Source organism: Lissotriton helveticus, chromosome 5_1, assembly GCF_964261635.1.
Source record: "Lissotriton helveticus chromosome 5_1, aLisHel1.1, whole genome shotgun sequence".
NCBI lineage: Eukaryota > Metazoa > Chordata > Amphibia > Caudata > Salamandridae > Lissotriton > Lissotriton helveticus.
This window is the reverse complement of record NC_136065.1, coordinates 2,112,507,414-2,112,525,629: the sequence shown is the minus strand read 5'-3', so window position 1 is coordinate 2,112,525,629 and position 18,216 is coordinate 2,112,507,414. Positions and strand designations below refer to the sequence as shown.

The 18,216-nt window shown below is 50.4% G+C and overlaps 1 protein-coding gene across 2 annotated transcripts in view; it reads right to left on the bottom strand.

Moving 5' to 3' along the window:
• AK8 (adenylate kinase 8) overlaps positions 1-18,216 on the bottom strand; it is an 813,765-nt gene that overhangs the window by 175,529 nt on the left and 620,020 nt on the right. For both annotated transcript variants that reach the window (XM_078646171.1, XM_078646172.1), the window contains one exon: positions 11,486-11,627. In XM_078646171.1, the coding sequence (XP_078502297.1) occupies positions 11,486-11,627 (142 nt within the window). The remainder of the gene's footprint in view (positions 1-11,485; positions 11,628-18,216) is intronic.

Here is an 18,216-nt window from a genome sequence, read left to right as displayed (position 1 = left end):
TGGGCGGAGCGGTCCAGTCTCACGCTCAGCAGGGAGTGGGAGCCTGTGCCCTGAGCACTGGGGATATCTCCAATATTACTCCCAGCATGAGAGAAGTGCTGGGATTGGACGGGGCGGTCCAGTCTCACGCTCCAGCAGGGAGTGAGAGCCTGTGCCCTCGGGATAGCTCCAATATTACTCCCAGCATGAGAGAAGCGCTGGGATTGGACGGAGCGGTCCAGTCTCACGCTCCAGCATGGAGTGGGAGCCCGTGTCCTGAGCACTGGGGATATCTCCAATATTACTCCCAGCATGAGAGAAGCGCTGGGATTGGACGGGCGGTCCAGTCTCACGCTGCAGCAGGGAGTGAGAGCCTGTGCCCTCGGGATATCTCCAATATTACTCCCAGCATGAGAGAAGCGCTGGGATTGGACGGGCAGTCCAGTCTCACGCTCCAGCAGGGAGTGAGAGCCTGTGCCCTCGGGATAGCTCCAATATTACTCCCAGCATGAGAGAAGCGCTGGGATTGGACGGGCAGTCCAGTCTCACGCTCCAGCAGGGAGTGAGAGCCTGTGCCCTCGGGATAGCTCCAATATTACTCCCAGCATGAGAGAAGCGCTGGGATTGGGCGGAGCGGTCCAGTCTCACGCTCCAGCATGGAGTGGGAGCCCGTGTCCTGAGCACTGGGGATATCTCCAATATTACTGCCAGCATGAGAGAAGCGCTGGGATTGGGCGGAGCGGTCCAGTCTCACGCTCCAGCAGGGAGTGGGAGCCCGTGCCCTGAGCACTGGGGATATCTCCAATATTACTCCCAGCATGAGAGAAGCGCTGGGATTGGGCGGAGCGGTCCAGTCTCACGCTCCAGCAGGGAGTGGGAGCCCGTGCCCTGAGCACTGGGGATATCTCCAATATTACTCCCAGCATGAGAGAAGCGCTGGGATTGGGCGGAGCGGTCCAGTCTCACGCTCCAGCAGGGAGTGGGAGCCCTTGCCCTGAGCACTGGGGATATCTCCAATATTACTCCCAGCATGAGAGAAGCGCTGGGGATGGGCGGAACGGTCCAGTCTCACGCTCCAGCAGGGAGTGGGAGCCCGTGCCCTGAGCACTGGGGATATCTCCAATATTACTCCCAGCATGAGAGAAGCGCTGGGGTTGGGCGGAGCGGTCCAGTCTCACGCTCCAGCAGGGAGTGGGAGCCTGTGCCCTGAGTACTGGGGATATCTCCAATATTACTCCCAGCATGAGAGAAGCACTGGGATTGGACGGGCGGTCCAGTCTCACGCTCCAGCAGGGAGTGGGAGCCTGTGCCCTGAGTACTGGGGATATCTCCAATATTACTCCCAGCATGAGAGAAGTGCTGGGATTGGGCGGAGCGGTCCAGTCTGACGCTCCAGCAGGGAGTGGGAGCCCGTGCCCTGAGCACTGGGGTATCTCCAATATTACTCCCAGCATGAGAGAAGTGCTGGGATTGGGCGGAGCGGTCCAGTCTGACGCTCCAGCAGGGAGTGGGAGCCTGAGCCCTGAGCACTGCGGATATCTCCAATATTACTCCCAGCATGAGAGAAGTGCTGGGATTGGGCGGAGCGGTCCAGTCTCACGCTCCAGCAGGGAGTGGGAGCCCGTGCCCTGAGTACTGGGGATATCTCCAATATTACTCCCAGCATGAGAGAAGTGCTGGGATTGGGCGGAGCGGTCCAGTCTCACGCTCCAGCAGGGAGTGGGAGCCCGTGCCCTGAGTACTGGGGATATCTCCAATATTACTCCCAGCATGAGAGAAGCGCTGGGATTGGGCGGGGCGGTCCAGTCTCACGCTCCCGCAGGGAGTGAGAACCTGTGCCCTCGGGATAGCTCCAATATTACTCCCAGCATGAGAGAAGCACTGGGATTGGGCGGAGCGGTCCAGTCTCACGCTCCAACAGGGAGTGGGAGCCCGTGTCCTGAGCACTGGGGATATCTCCAAAGGAACAGCCTCGAGATATCCAAGTGTTCACAAAAACGGCCCTGCACCCTTCAAATGTTTAACACAATGCAGTTCGTAACATTATTCACATCATTAACAATTTCAATTGTTTTCCCAAGTAACCAGATGACCGCTTACATTTGAGGATCTACACCTCTTGTTGTGAAATTACTCTTGACATTTTTTTTTTTTTAAATAATCTTTTTATTAGAATAACCAGCTCCATAACATTGCACATCGGGTAGTAGCGGGAGTTCATTGACCATTACAAATAGAATTAATCATAAAATCACTGTAAATAATTGGACCTACATACAAAGATCAAGCCCCTGAACAGACATTGATGTAACAGCAAAGGCGCCCCAATTGCCACAGAAATATGTCAGATCATCTGCAATCATCGTCCACAGTTCGCTCCCCCCTTATCCCTCCGAATCCCTGTTGTGTCCATCTTGATCCACAGTAGCAGCCCGTGTGGCTCAACGCAGGCCGGGTGACACAGGACATCAGCATAAACCAAACAGTCAAGAAATACAGCTGGGAATCCATCAACTCTCCCCTGTACCGCCTCCAAGCCACCCATATTTTCTCCCATTTCTTGGGGCAACCACGGCTTTTATAGATAACCTTTTCAGCCCATTGGCACCAGTCCAGATCCCGCTCCCACTCCTCCACCGTTGGCACAAGGTTACTTCCCCATAACCTTGCTATATTTCTCTTGGCTACCATACTTGCTAGAGCCAGCCATATCTTGTCCCATTTCGGCCAGGTGACGTTGCTCGTAATACTCTTGAATTTTAAAACGCCACTGGAGCACATATACCAGTTTCTTTCAAATTCACTGATTTTTATCAATATGTAAGGATTTGAAATGCGAACACTATAAGGAAGTCAAAAGCCTGAAGAAGTCCGGTAACGGACGAAACGCGTTGGCTATCTGTTGTATAAAGAAATCTGAATAAAGAACCCTTTTTTAAACTGAAGAGCCTTCATCTGAACTTCATGGGAAAACGATTGAAATTGTTAATGATGTGAATAATGTTACAAACTTTACCAAGCATTGTGTTAAACATTTGAAGGGTGCAGGGCCGTTTTTGTGCATATTTTTGTTGAGGAAGTAGGGGATTTGTCTCACTTCTCTCACTAATGGGACATAGGGGATTATGTTCTAGGCCATTTGCACCTTCATCATATTAGATATTTACTCTGGGGACTTTAGTACCGGTGCAGGCATCTTAGCCTTCATCCCCAATTGTTCTTGTTGCGATATCAAAGTGTGCATGTCGGTTTGGCCGGCCGTGAACAGCCGGCCAAACCAACATGCACACATCCGGTGCATAGCACCCCACTGCCCCTCCACCCCTCCACTCCCTCCCACTGCTGCTGACGTGACAAGGCCCGTCCCGGCCCTAGACTCGCGGATTAGAAGTAAAAAATAAAATGACAATATAATTGTTTTACTGTCATTTTATTTTTCTTCTGCCTGCTGCGTTTCAGCAGTGGGGCGATGCCCCTCCACCGTAGTGGAGGAGCCGCCCCTGCCTAGAAAGACTCCCCAGACTTTCTGCCCACTCTTGCTGCCATGGACACAATAGTAACTCATGCGCAGGCCCAAAAAAACCATATCAAAACCAGTCAGAGCCAGGAATTTGCACTCAATTGGAAAGCTTTATGAATCCTGGCAAAGATGTGGTTTGAGCTACAGCAACACTACACTACACTCACATAAAACTAATATAACTACCTCAGAATCTCTGTAACAAATGCGAACAACTAGAAATAAATTGCCAAACACTCCTGTTATCCTGCGTCAGAGGGGCAGAGGGCACTGCCAATCTGGCTAGGGGTGTATTTAGTGGTAGTGCCTGACCATGGAAGACTGGAGCCCTTATGCAGGTTTCTGCATCCGCCAAAACGTGTGATCTGAAGCAGATCACTTTATCTCCATGTGCTCAGGTCTCTCCTCAGTAAAAAAGTCACAACACTTAGAGGCAAATATATAAGATAGGCCCCTTGCCAGCAGAAAGACTAGCAAACGATGTTTTGTTATTGTCGTTTGCGCTTCACTTTACACGATTGTTATGGCTTTTAGGCGCTTAATCAATCTGGGTATCTTTTTGCGTGGACCTAGGAATGCCAACACTTGATTGTGGCTTTTATTTTGTTGTGTGGTTAGTAGAAGTGTGTTCCATGTTTAGTTTAGAAGTGGTTTGTGTAGGTTACCGTGGAAGTAAAAAGACACTGATCTTGGAAGAACTCTGCAGTGTTGTATGTGTGTGGGTGGGTCTTCCAGAGGATTTGATTGGACGGCCTCTTGACCAGGACTTGACCACAGCAAGGAGCTTTGTTCATGTGCGCCAGATGCTCTCGGTAGGTAATGCTGATGCAGATTAGTGGGTGTAGATACATGCAGGGTTCATTGGAGTGGTTCTAGAGTGAATGTTGGTGCGGCACCTCACAGTGCTGTTGGTTTCGGTGGCACATTGCAGCATTATTGCTTTGGTGCTGTCATGTCCAAAAAGGATTAATGGTCTGTGCAAGTGTAATGGTCATTTCAACTGAAAATGTGTTGTCTGTAAAGGCAGTACGCTACCACAACATTCATCGTCCACTCGCAACACTCTACTCCACTCTATGACACGTCACTTCATTCTACGCCACCCCACACCCCTCTACCCCACTCCATTCCACTCAGCATTATGACACTCTACTCCACGTCACTCCACTCTTCAACATGCCACTCTACTACGACACGCAGCTTCACTCTATGTCACTCCACGCTACACCACTCTATGACACCCCACTTCATTCTACGCCATCGCACTCACTTTTCTCTATGACACTCCACTCTAGCACACGCCACTCCAATCTATGCCTTTCCACTCTACGCTACTCTATGACATGCCACTCCAATCTATGCCTTTCCACTCTACGCTACTCTATGACATGCCACTCCACTCTATGCCTTTCCACTCTACGCTACTCTGACATGCCACTCCAATCTATGCCTTTCCACTCTACGCTACTCTATGACATGCCACTCCACTCTATGCCTTTCCACTCTACGCTACTCTGACATGCCATTCCAATCTATGCCTTTCCACTCTACGCTACTCTATGACATGCCACTCCAATCTATGCCTTTCCACTCTACGCTACTCTATGACATGCCACTCCAATCAATGCCTTTCCACTCTACGCTACTCTATGACATGCCACTCCAATCTATGCCTTTCCACTCTACGCTACTCTATGACATGCCACTCCACTCTATGCCTTTCCACTCTACGCTACTCTATGACATGCCACTCCACTCTATGCCTTTCCACTCTACGCTACTCTATGACATGCCACTCCACTCTATGCCTTTCCACTCTACGCTACTCTGACATGCCACTCCAATCTATGCCTTTCCACTCTACGCTACTCTATGACATGCCACTCCACTCTATGCCTTTCCACTCTACGCTACTCTATGACATGCCACTCCACTCTATGCCTTTCCACTCTACGCTACTCTATGACATGCCACTCCACTCTATGCCTTTCCACTCTACGCTACTCTATGACATGCCACTCCACTCTATGCCTTTCCACTCTACGCTACTCTATGACATGCCACTCCAATCTATGCCTTTCCACTCTACGCTACTCTATGACATGCCACTCCAATCTATGCCTTTCCACTCTACGCTACTCTATGACATGCCACTCCACTCTATGCCTTTCCACTCTACGCTACTCTATGACATGCCACTCCAATCTATGCCTTTCCACTCTACGCTACTTTATGACATGCCACTCCAATCTATGCCTTTCCACTCTACGCTACTCTATGACATGCCACTCCACTCTATGCCTTTCCACTCTACGCTACTCTATGACATGCCACTCCAATCTATGCCTTTCCACTCTACGCTACTCTATGACATGCCACTCCACTCTATGCCTTTCCACTCTACGCTACTCTATGACATGCCACTCCACTCTATGCCTTTCCACTCTACGCTACTCTATGACATGCCACTCCAATCTATGCCTTTCCACTCTACGCTACTCTATGACATGCCACTCCACTCTATGCCTTTCCACTCTACGCTACTCTATGACATGCCACTCCACTCTATGCCTTTCCACTCTACGCTACTCTATGACATGCCACTCCACTCTATGCCTTTCCACTCTACGCTACTCTATGACATGCCACTCCAATCTATGCCTTTCCACTCTACGCTACTCTATGACATGCCACTCCACTCTATGCCTTTCCACTCTACGCTACTCTGACATGCCACTCCAATCTATGCCTTTCCACTCTACGCTACTCTATGACATGCCACTCCACTCTATGCCTTTCCACTCTACGCTACTCTATGACATGCCACTCCAATCTATGCCTTTCCACTCTACGCTACTCTATGAAATGCCACTCCAATCTATGCCTTTCCACTCTACGCTACTCTATGACATGCCACTCCACTCTATGCCTTTCCACTCTACGCTACTCTATGACATGCCACTCCAATCTATGCCTTTCCACTCTACGCTACTCTATGACATGCCACTCCACTCTATGCCTTTCCACTCTACGCTACTCTATGACATGCCACTCCACTCTATGCCTTTCCACTCTACGCTACTCTATGACATGCCACTCCACTCTATGCCTTTCCACTCTACGCTACTCTATGACATGCCACTCCAATCTATGCCTTTCCACTCTACGCTACTCTATGACATGCCACTCCACTCTATGCCTTTCCACTCTACGCTACTCTAAGACATGCCACTCCACTCTATGCCTTTCCACTCTACGCTACTCTATGACATGCCACTCCAATCTATGCCTTTCCACTCTACGCTACTCTATGACATGCCACTCCACTCTATGCCTTTCCACTCTACGCTACTCTGACATGCCACTCCAATCTATGCCTTTCCACTCTACGCTACTCTATGACATGCCACTTCACTCTATGCCTTTCCACTCTACGCTACTCTGACATGCCACTCCAATCTATGCCTTTCCACTCTACGCTACTCTATGACATGCCACTCCACTCTATGCCTTTCCACTCTACGCTACTCTATGACATGCCACTCCAATCTATGCCTTTCCACTCTACGCTACTCTATGAAATGCCACTCCAATCTATGCCTTTCCACTCTACGCTACTCTATGACATGCCACTCCACTCTATGCCTTTCCACTCTACGCTACTCTATGACATGCCACTCCAATCTATGCCTTTCCACTCTACGCTACTCTATGACATGCCACTCCACTCTATGCCTTTCCACTCTACGCTACTCTGACATGCCACTCCAATCTATGCCTTTCCACTCTACGCTACTCTATGACATGCCACTCCACTCTATGCCTTTCCACTCTACGCTACTCTGACATGCCACTCCAATCTATGCCTTTCCACTCTACGCTACTCTATGACATGCCACTCCACTCTATGCCTTTCCACTCTACGCTACTCTATGACATGCCACTCCAATCTATGCCTTTCCACTCTACGCTACTCTATGAAATGCCACTCCAATCTATGCCTTTCCACTCTACGCTACTCTATGACGTGCCACTCCACTCTATGCCTTTCCACTCTACGCTACTCTATGACATGCCACTCCAATCTATGCCTTTCCACTCTACGCTACTCTATGACATGCCACTCCACTCTATGCCTTTCCACTCTACGCTACTCTATGAAATGCCACTCCACTCTATGCCTTTCCACTCTACGCTACTCTATGACATGCCACTCCAATCTATGCCTTTCCACTCTACGCTACTCTATGACATGCCACTCCACTCTATGCCTTTCCACTCTACGCTACTCTATGACATGCCACTCCAATCTATGCCTTTCCACTCTACGCTACTCTATGACATGCCACTCCAATCTATGCCTTTCCACTCTACGCTACTCTATGACATGCCACTCCAATCTATGCCTTTCCACTCTACGCTACTCTATGACATGCCACTCCAATCTATGCCTTTCCACTCTACGCTACTCTATGACATGCCACTCCAATCTATGCCTTTCCACTCTACGCTACTCTATGACATGCCACTCCAATCTATGCCTTTCCACTCTACGCTACTCTATGACATGCCACTCCAATCTATGCCTTTCCACTCTACGCTACTCTATGACATGCCACTCCAATCTATGCCTTTCCACTCTACGCTACTCTATGACATGCCACTCCAATCTATGCCTTTCCACTCTACGCTACTCTATGACATGCCACTCCAATCTATGCCTTTCCACTCTACGCTACTCTATGACATGCCACTCCAATCTATGCCTTTCCACTCTACGCTACTCTATGACATGCCACTCCAATCTATGCCTTTCCACTCTACGCTACTCTATGACATGCCACTCCACTCTATGCCTTTCCACTCTACGCTACTCTATGACATGCCACTCCACTCTATGCCTTTCCACTCTACGCTACTCTATGACATGCCACTCCAATCTATGCCTTTCCACTCTACGCTACTCTATGACATGCCACTCCAATCTATGCCTTTCCACTCTACGCTACTCTATGACATGCCACTCCAATCTATGCCTTTCCACTCTACGCTACTCTATGACATGCCACTCCACTCTATGCCTTTCCACTCTACGCTACTCTATGACATGCCACTCCAATCTATGCCTTTCCACTCTACGCTACTCTATGAAATGCCACTCCAATCTACGCCACTCCACTTGGCTCTACGACACTCCACTCCACTCCACTGTAGCATACTCAACTCTACAACATGCCACTCTATGACATGTGACTCCACTGTACGCCATGCCCCTCCACTGTACAACACAACACCCTACGCCACTCTATGACACTTTAATCAACTGTACGCCACGCCACTCCTCTCTACAACACTTTACTTTACTGTATGTACCTTCACTCTAGAATGATCTACTCCACTCTATGCCACTATGCAACACTCTACGCAACTCCCTCTACATCACTCTACTCCACTGTGCTCTAGGACACAGTACTCCAATCTACTACGCCACTCTATGCCACTCCACTTTACAACACCCTGCCACTCCAGTCCACCTCACTCTAATCTACAGGACAACACTTTACTGTCTGAGAAAGACCATTACTACGTGTATGTGGAAGGATTTCAGGCGGTGATTTTGTTCAGTGCCTCTGGATAGCAAATGACACAGATTATGGGATATTGGAAGTATGTTGGGTGCATATTGTAAGGGTTACCTATAATGTACGTATAGCGAGTATGCATGGTACATTTTGGTTTCGGTGGGCTGGGCATCCAAATAGTTAATTATCCTTTAAACCAGAGCTGACATTTGATGTTAAGCACAGCGGTCTACTGATGGGGCGACAGTCCTGTAAGCGAGAAGCAGGGTGTGCATGGCAGGTGAATGTAGCCTGGAGTTTTAGAATGACCACACATGGTTACAAGAGGCAGATGAATCGGCATCAATAGAGCATGCTTTAGAGATGACATGGCATTGTCTAAAAGTAATGTTAGCGTGACGTGATGCTCTCTACACTGGTATGAAGCCGGTCCTGAGAGACAAAAACACCAGGAGAGGCAATGCAAGGCTCATAATCAGACACAGACAGACCAGAAACAACAGTTATCTGACAAGACTCAAAACATCAGCAAATATTATGAAAAATCCTGGCATTGGATGCCCTCCCTCTCGACCGAGTGCACCAGAGGTAAACAAACCCCAAACTATGGACCAACCACCATGCTTCAGTTTCTTATTGTCAGGGAAGACAAAGTGGGCATTATGGTGGCATGCTCTCTTACTGGAATAGTGTTTGGACGGGAATGTCCCCTCATGGTCTATGGATGTGTATCACCGTCCCGAGGACTCGACTGCAAGAACATTTCTGACTTCTCACTGGCCAAGTTACCAGGATACTCTACTACGTGCATTAATGGCCTACGCCTGCCCCGGTAATGCTAAGGTCCAGACCAGCAGGGGTGCCCCAAGCGCGCTGTCCTTTGCTGACATGTGACAACTGTTCATGTCCTGGGGTGTTAACATGAAGCAGTGGTGGCAGCTACTGAGCTTTGGGGATTAATGGCCCTGAATAGACCTTTTTCTGTGTCTGAGGCGAGTGTGAACTGCTGGCCCCATCTGTGTACATTTCTGCTTCAATGTGGGGCCCAGACCCTTGCGCAGACCTTCCGCTTGCATGTCAAGTGCATACGTACAATGTGTTTGTGCTTCACATCCAAGGCACTGAGACTGTGTGCAATGTGGGATCCATTCTGCAAGGTACAATAATGCAAAGATGAAAGACAGGTTCAGCAGATAGATCCAGCTTCCTCAAACAGTGGCAGTGAAGTGTTGTCCTCCTGTGGCCGTAGGGTGAGACACAGAAACTGAACTGAGGGGTCATTGTTACAGGACTACCCTTAAAAATTCCAAAAGGAACTTGTAGCTGGGGACTGCTCATTAGGTTTTCCGGATTACTGTCATTCGATAGATAGTAGGGGTGGGGGTGACTTGGCAAAGTCTGTTGTTAAAGGCGGGGAAGATTCCAGGCAGGGCCTTCCCTTTTTAAGGTCCCCGACTGCACCTCCAGGAAGGCTGGAGCCAGGTGCAGCCTCTACTCTTCATTGCACCCACATGTTGGATACTCCTGATGGGATCCAGCATCACCAGTGCCTACAGGGAGAGCCATCACCACACAAAGGCTGATCACTACAAGCAGAGAATGGCATTTGAAAGAGACCCGCCCCAAAACTGCTCCAGGACCATAGGCAGTGGATCCGCAGTCTGAAACTGAGTGTAAAAGTGGAACCCAAACCACCCACTCTGTCCATTTCATGATCAAGAAAGGGTGAGCTCTGGAGAGTACTGCAGGAGCTGCTGTTTAAGCAGAGCTGGTGTCTGCATGACTGACAGACTGCCAGGGGTAAGAGGATCTCACCAGATGTCTCCGCATCTCCCTGAGGAAGCCGAGGGTTTGCCTGCAGGCCTGATATGGAGGGGGGCAAGGAGAGTCCCTGTGAGTAGGTAGCACCTCCCTAGAACTCATCAGCGAGGTTGCAACCCTCTAACTCCAACCTCATCGAATTGTGCAGTTTTTTGTTTTGAAGGGAGATTACTTTTTTGCCAAAAAACATTAAACTGGGCCAGAGAGTAAGTGATTGAATCTGTTGGTTGACTATTGAGTTCAGACCTGTTGAGCCCCACATTACCTTCCTGTAAAGCCTTTGACTGCTCGTCCTCGCTACCGTATGAGTCAAGTGCGGAAACGCTGTACTTGGCCCACGTTTGAGAGCCACGTCATAGGGTGGCAGTTCCTAGGCAGTACCAGATTGGTGTAAATGTGGCTAAACTAGAGGTGAAAATGTAGCCATATTATCTTGGTCACCTTGACAAAGACGGTGCAACTCCAGGATCCTGAAACCGATCATTCATGGACGACGTCATGTCCGCCTTCACAAGTGTATGAGGATAATGACACTACAAACAAAAAGTGCAACGCAACACACAAGGATACAAACATGGCTCACCTGTTGGGCACAAAGCCGGAATCGGTGAGCAGGCCAGCCTGTTCGACGTCCAAAGGGTATCGGTGCAGAACCCACCCCCGCGTGGCCGCCTCCAGTTTGCTGAGGTGTTTCGTAAGGACCCTGACCACAACGCTGTCTGGGACTGGAAGAGAGGAAAGGACAGGGTTGTTATTCGTCCCTAGCCACCTGACCGGTCAGAGAGTGATCGACAGTACGCACACGACAAATGGAAACACTCAAAGAACTTCTTGGCCTGGGGCCCAAGCGCCAGCTATAACACACCTTGGCAGCCCAAGGGTCAGGCCACACCTTTCACATTATATTTCTTAGCTGGACCTATCTGGCATTGATGTGCTGCCCAACACCTGCTTTCTGAGGGACTGGATTTAAATATAGAGAACTGCACAAGCGAGGCTGCCTGGGGCAGGGAGGTGGGAGGGGGGGGGGGGCAGCGACACAGGTAATTTCTCTTAGATTGCTGAGGGCCTGAGAGTTTCCCCAGATTTGCAAAACCTATGACAAAAGAAAATAAGCATTGACCAATCCAAAAGTATCCAGCAAGTACCAGAACTATTGGCCTTGTCAATGTTGGTTTCTTTTGCTCTCAGTAACTCATGTAGGTGGATGTATGTTCCTGCCCTCTCCTGGGTGAGCTGCTTTCCCGCCCACATTCCCGCTCCCGGGTCTCCATTTTGATCTGCCTTCTTCCTGCTCCCCCAGCTCACTTGTTGCCCCCCCACCTCACCGGCTGTGATTGATCAACATTTTGTATCGCTCCGCTCTTCCCTTGCTCACTCACACTCCTGCTCCCTCTGCTCCTCCCCTTTGCAGCTTTCAATTGATTGCCCTGCTCTACCACCTCCCCTTTTATTCACACATCTATATTTGTATTTTAACAGTTTGTGAGGGCCCAGCAGTAGCACTCTGCTACGGGTCCTTTCTTTAAAATGGGCTTTCACGTACCTTTGTATGTCATATTTACCACTACAACTTCTGCCACCTTGGAACGACAAATGTAAACATCCAAAATGGCTGCCACAGTTTCCGATGTATGCGCCAGCATGCATGACACGCGCGGTATGAGATCAGCCTGGAGCAGGTCATTTGCCTTTTTTTTGCATCACAGCCTGTTCACTACACGAGGCCTCACTGCACTGGGGTCAGAGATGATACTGCACTCCACTGGTTATTACTACCAAACCGGTGAATAGGGTCCCTAGAGCCACTGCCACTACTCACAGCCTGCTCGCTGCCTCACTGCATGAGGCCGCAGTGCATACTGTGCTTACAGCCTGTGCACTCTCTCACTGTACGATGCATCACATTGGGGCTGCCTGGACTGCAGTACTCACAGCCTGCTCGCTGTCTCACTGCATGAGGCTACAGTGCATGCTGTGCTTACAGCATTCCCACTCTCTCACTGTAAGATTCATCACATTGGGCTGCCTGGACTGCAGTACTCACAGCCTGCTCACGGTCTCACTGCATGAGGCCGCAGTGCATGCTGTGCTTACAGCCTTCCCACTCTCTCACTGTACGATGCATCACATTGGGGCTGCCTGGACTGCCGTACTCACAGCCTGCTCACTGTCTCACTGCATGAGGCTACAGTGCATGCTGTGCTTACAGCCTTCCCACTCTCTCGCTGTACGATTCATCACATTGGGCAGCCTGGACTGCAGTACTCACAGCCTGCTCACTGTCTCACTGCATGAGGCTGCAGTGCATGCTGTGCTTACAGCCTTCCCACTCTCTCGCTGTACGATGCATCACATTGAGGCTGCCTGGACTGCCGTACTCACAGTCTGTTAGCTGTCTCACTGCATGAGGCTACAGTGCATGCTGTGCTTACAGCCTGTGCACTCTCTCACTGTACGATGCATCACATGGGGGCTGCCTGGACTGCCGTACTCACAGCCTGCTCGCTGCCTCACTGCATGAGGCTGCAGTGCATGCTGTGCTTACAGCCTTCCCACTCTCTCACTGTAAGATTCATCACATTGGGCAGCCTGGACTGCAGTACTCACAGCCTGCTCACTGTCTCACTGCATGAGGCTGCAGTGCATGCTGCGCTTACAGCCTGTGCACTCTCTCACTGTACGATGCATCAGGTTGGGGCTGCCTGGACTGCCGTACTCACAGCCTGCTCGCTGCCTCACTGCATGAGGCTGCAGTGCATGCTGTGCTTACAGCCTTCCCACTCTCTCACTGTAAGATTCATCACATTGGGCAGCCTGGACTGCAGTACTCACAGCCTGCTCACTGTCTCACTGCATGAGGCTGCAGTGCATGCTGCGCTTACAGCCTGTGCACTCTCTCACTGTACGATGCATCACATGGGGGCTGCCTGGACTGCCGTACTCACAGCCTGCTCGCTGCCTCACTGCATGAGGCTGCAGTGCATGCTGTGCTTACAGCCTTCCCACTCTCTCACTGTAAGATTCATCACATGGGGGCTGCCTGGACTGCAGTACTCGCAGCCTGCTCACTGTCTCACTGCATGAGGCCGCAGTGCATCCTGTGCTTACAGCCTTCCCACTCTCTCGCTGTAAGATTCATCACATTGGGCTGCCTGGACTGCCGTACTCACAGTCTGCTCACTGTCTCACTGCATGAGGCTGCAGTGCATGCTGTGCTTACAGCCTTCCCACTCTCTCACTGTACGATGCATCACATTGGGCTGCCTGGACTGCAGTACTCGCAGCCTGCTCACTGTCTCACTGCATGAGGCTACAGTGCATGCTGTGCTTACAGCCTTCCCACTCTCTCACTGTAAGATTCATCACATTGGGCAGCCTGGACTGCAGTACTCACAGCCTGCTCGCTGTCTCACTGCATGAGGCTGCAGTGCATGCTGTGCTTGCAGCCTTCCCACTCTCTCACTGTAAGATTCATCACATTGGGCTGCCTGGACTGCCGTACTCACAGCCTGCTCGCTGCCTCACTGCATGAGGCTGCAGTGCATGCTGTGCTTACAGCCTTCCCACTCTCTCGCTGTACGATTCATCACATGGGGGCTGCCTGGACTGCAGTACTTACAGCCTGCTCACTGTCTCACTGCATGAGGCTGCAGTGCATGCTGCGCTTACAGCCTGTGCACTCTCTCACTGTACGATGCATCGCATCGGGCTGCCTGGACTGCAGTACTCGCAGTCTGCTCGCTGTCTCACTGCATGAGGCCGCAGTGCATCCTGTGCTTACAGCCTTCCCACTCTCTCACTGTAAGATTCATCACATTGGGCTACCTGGACTGCCGTACTCACAGCCTGCTCGCTGCCTCACTGCATAAGGCTGCAGTGCTTGCTGTGCTTACAGCCTTCCCACTCTCTCACTGTACGATGCATCACATTGGGCTACCTGGACTGCCGTACTCACAGCCTGCTCGCTGCCTCACTGCATAAGGCTGCAGTGCTTGCTGTGCTTACAGCCTTCCCACTCTCTCGCTGTACGATGCATCACATTGGGCTGCCTGGACTGCAGTACTCACAGCCCGCTCACTGTCTCACTGCATGAGGCTGCAGTGCATGCTGTGCTTACAGCCTTCCCACTCTCTCGCTGTACGATTCATCACATGGGGGCTGCCTGGACTGCAGTACTTACAGCCTGCTCGCTGCCTCACTGCATGAGGCTGCAGTGCATGCTGCGCTTACAGCCTTCCCACTCTCTCACTGTAAGATGCATCGCATTGGGCTGCCTGGACTGCAGTACTCACAGCCCACTCACTGCATAAGGCTGCAGTGCTTGCTGTGCTTACAGCCTTCCCACTCTCTCACTGTACGGTGCATCACATTGGGGCTGCCTGGACTGCAGTACTCACAGTCTGCTCACTGCCTCACTGCATAAGGCTGCAGTGCTTGCTGTGCTTACAGCCTTCCCACTCTCTCACTGTACGATGCATCAGGTTGGGGCTGCCTGGACTGCAGTACTTACAGCCTGCTCACTGTCTCACTGCATGAGGCTGCAGTGCATGCTGTGCTTACAGCCTTCCCACTCTCTCACTGTACGGTGCATCACATTGGGCTGCCTGGACTGCAGTACTCGCATTCTGCTCGCTTTCTCACTGCAAGAGGTTGCAGTGCATGCTGTGGTTACAGCCTTCTTACTCTCTCACTGTACGATGCATCACTGTGGGCTGCCTGGCCTGCAGTACTCGCAGCCCTCTCGCTGTCTCACTGTACGATGCCACACGCTGCAGCTGCATGCAGTTCTCACATGCTGCCTGTTGTTTCACTGTACGAGATCCCACACACTGTGGTTGCATACAGTGCTCAGAGCTTGTGTGCTGTCTTACTCCATAAGGCTGTGCCATTGGCTTCTTGCTGCTCTCATAACCTGTTTGTTGCCTCATTGTACGAGGCCTCACAGTGCTGCTGTATGCAGTGCTCACAGTCTGTTTGTTGTCACACTGTACAAGGCCTCACAGTGCGGCTGCATGCAGTGCCCCCAGCTTCTTGGTTGTCTAACTGTACGAGGGCGCACACTGTGCTGCATGCAATGCTTACAGCCCGCTTTCTGTCTCATTGTACAAGGCCAGCTTTCTGTCTCATATATGCTGCGAAAAGAAGTGGGGTTGTAAGCGCACACCAATTAACCCCTTCCATTCTGGTGACGAACCCCAGCCGTCACGCTCCACGGTGCTCGTGTGCTGATGACAGCTGGGGTTCATCACGGCCCCGCCCTGTTCGTTTGTTTACCGCACAGCGGCGGAAAGGGGCCAGCATCGAAGGGGTTAAAGGTACTCAAAAGGTAATCAAATATTGATAACAAATAAACAATCTTAACACAATGCGTGCAGCAGTGTAACCCTCGCTGTCTAACAGGGGTCAATAGACAAAAGTGGAAAAATGCTACCAAGACGGTTGCAACACTGCGCACTATCCACAAATGGTCACAAATTGACCCTCTAGGTCATTGAATACAATTTAACAACCCTATATCAAAAATGAATCACAAGAATAGCAAATATACTTGTAAATGTAAATCTTTACAGGTAATTGTTGAAATTCAAAAACATTTTTTACATTGATATCATTTTTTAGTTGCATTCACATAGAAATCAAAAGAACGAATTCCTTATACATGTATCATGAGAACATTTACAAAGAGACAGATAATCAATTGTTTACGAAATTTTTTTTAGACGTGGTTCAGTTTCAGGTCCACCAATAGGACTGAGCCCTGGGACATCAGTGGTCGGCAGCTTTCATCCACACAGACTGAGCCCTGTAACCCCTGCTTGCTCTGGGACTCTGGGGAGGGAGAAGGGGGCCTGCGAAGCCCCCTGGAGTCACAGTCCAGCTCCAGAGAGGGGCTTTGTGTAGGGCAGAGGTCTTCAAACTTTTTGATACCGAGACCCCCTTGTAAAACCTTTTTAGGCGTAAGGACCCCCTTCCAACAAAAGTTTCTAGAAACTGGTACTCCTCATCATCAACTTTTGGCAACCATAAATGCCCCTGTTAGACCTCATCACATCCCTCCATCATTCATCCACCCACACTTTCACACATCCATCCATCCACCCTTCCATCCATACATCCATCATTTACCCATCCACCCTTCCATCTATCCACCCATCATTCATCCACCCACCTTTTCACACATCCATCCATCATTCATCCATGCAACCTTGTATCCATTCATACATCCATCCACCCTTTCATTCTCCCATCCATTCACCCATCATTCATCCACCCATCTTTTTACACATTCATCCATCATTCATCCATCCACCCTTTCATCCATCCATCCTTCATCCGTCCACCCTTTCATTCTTCCATCCATACATCTATCCTTCACCAATCTATCCTTCATCCATCCACCCTTTCATCCTTCCATCCATACATCCATCATTCATCCATCCACCCTTTCATTCATCCATCCATTCATCATTCATCCACCCACCTTTTCACACATCCATCCATCCTTCAGCCTTACATCCATCCATCCACCCATCATTCATCCACCCACCTTTTCTGTGCCTCTCTCATGGGGGGGTGGGGGGGATCAGTATCTCTCTGCGTCATCTTCCTTCTTCTTTCCCGCTCATGGGAGGGCATCTCTGTGCCTCCCTGCTGGGGGCGGGGGACGGGTCACGGGACCCACAGCTCCAGGCGCGCAACATCCATTGAACTCCAAGGGTTACACTACAGCCTGCTCACCCCCCCCCCCCCAGCTCCCCCCAGCTCGTGTATGTGAGCCCGGCTGAAACAGCTTCAGGGACACACACACACAGTCACACCCAATTACTTGACAGGTCTTTAAAAGACCTTTTACTTGTTCATGAGGCGTTGATGTTTTTCACACCTCGGAGTGAATTAGGCCTTCGCTGTGAGCACCCTCGATCAGCCCAATGCCAGGAACTGCACTCTGCAGGATCTGCGACCCCCTTCCCAGGACTCCACGACCCCCCTGGGGGTCGCGCCCCAAAGATTGAAGACCTCTGGTGTAGGGTGACCAGATTTTGAAAACCAAAACGGGGATATTTCACAATAGGAAAAGGGCGATAAGTTGACGTCATCCGAGGGGCGCAGAATGGCGGCGCTCATTAACACAAACAACGAGGCACTATGGAAATAAAACGTTATTTTTGCGCCCAGTATCTTCTTACCTCTTAATTCAATTGCTTTTTGATAAGAGCTGTTTCTTAGTCCTGCTTTGCAATACACAGAAAGTGCTTCTCACAGTCTTCAGCTGGCCCTCTCTGAAATCCAGGACTTGAGCCAAATTTGATG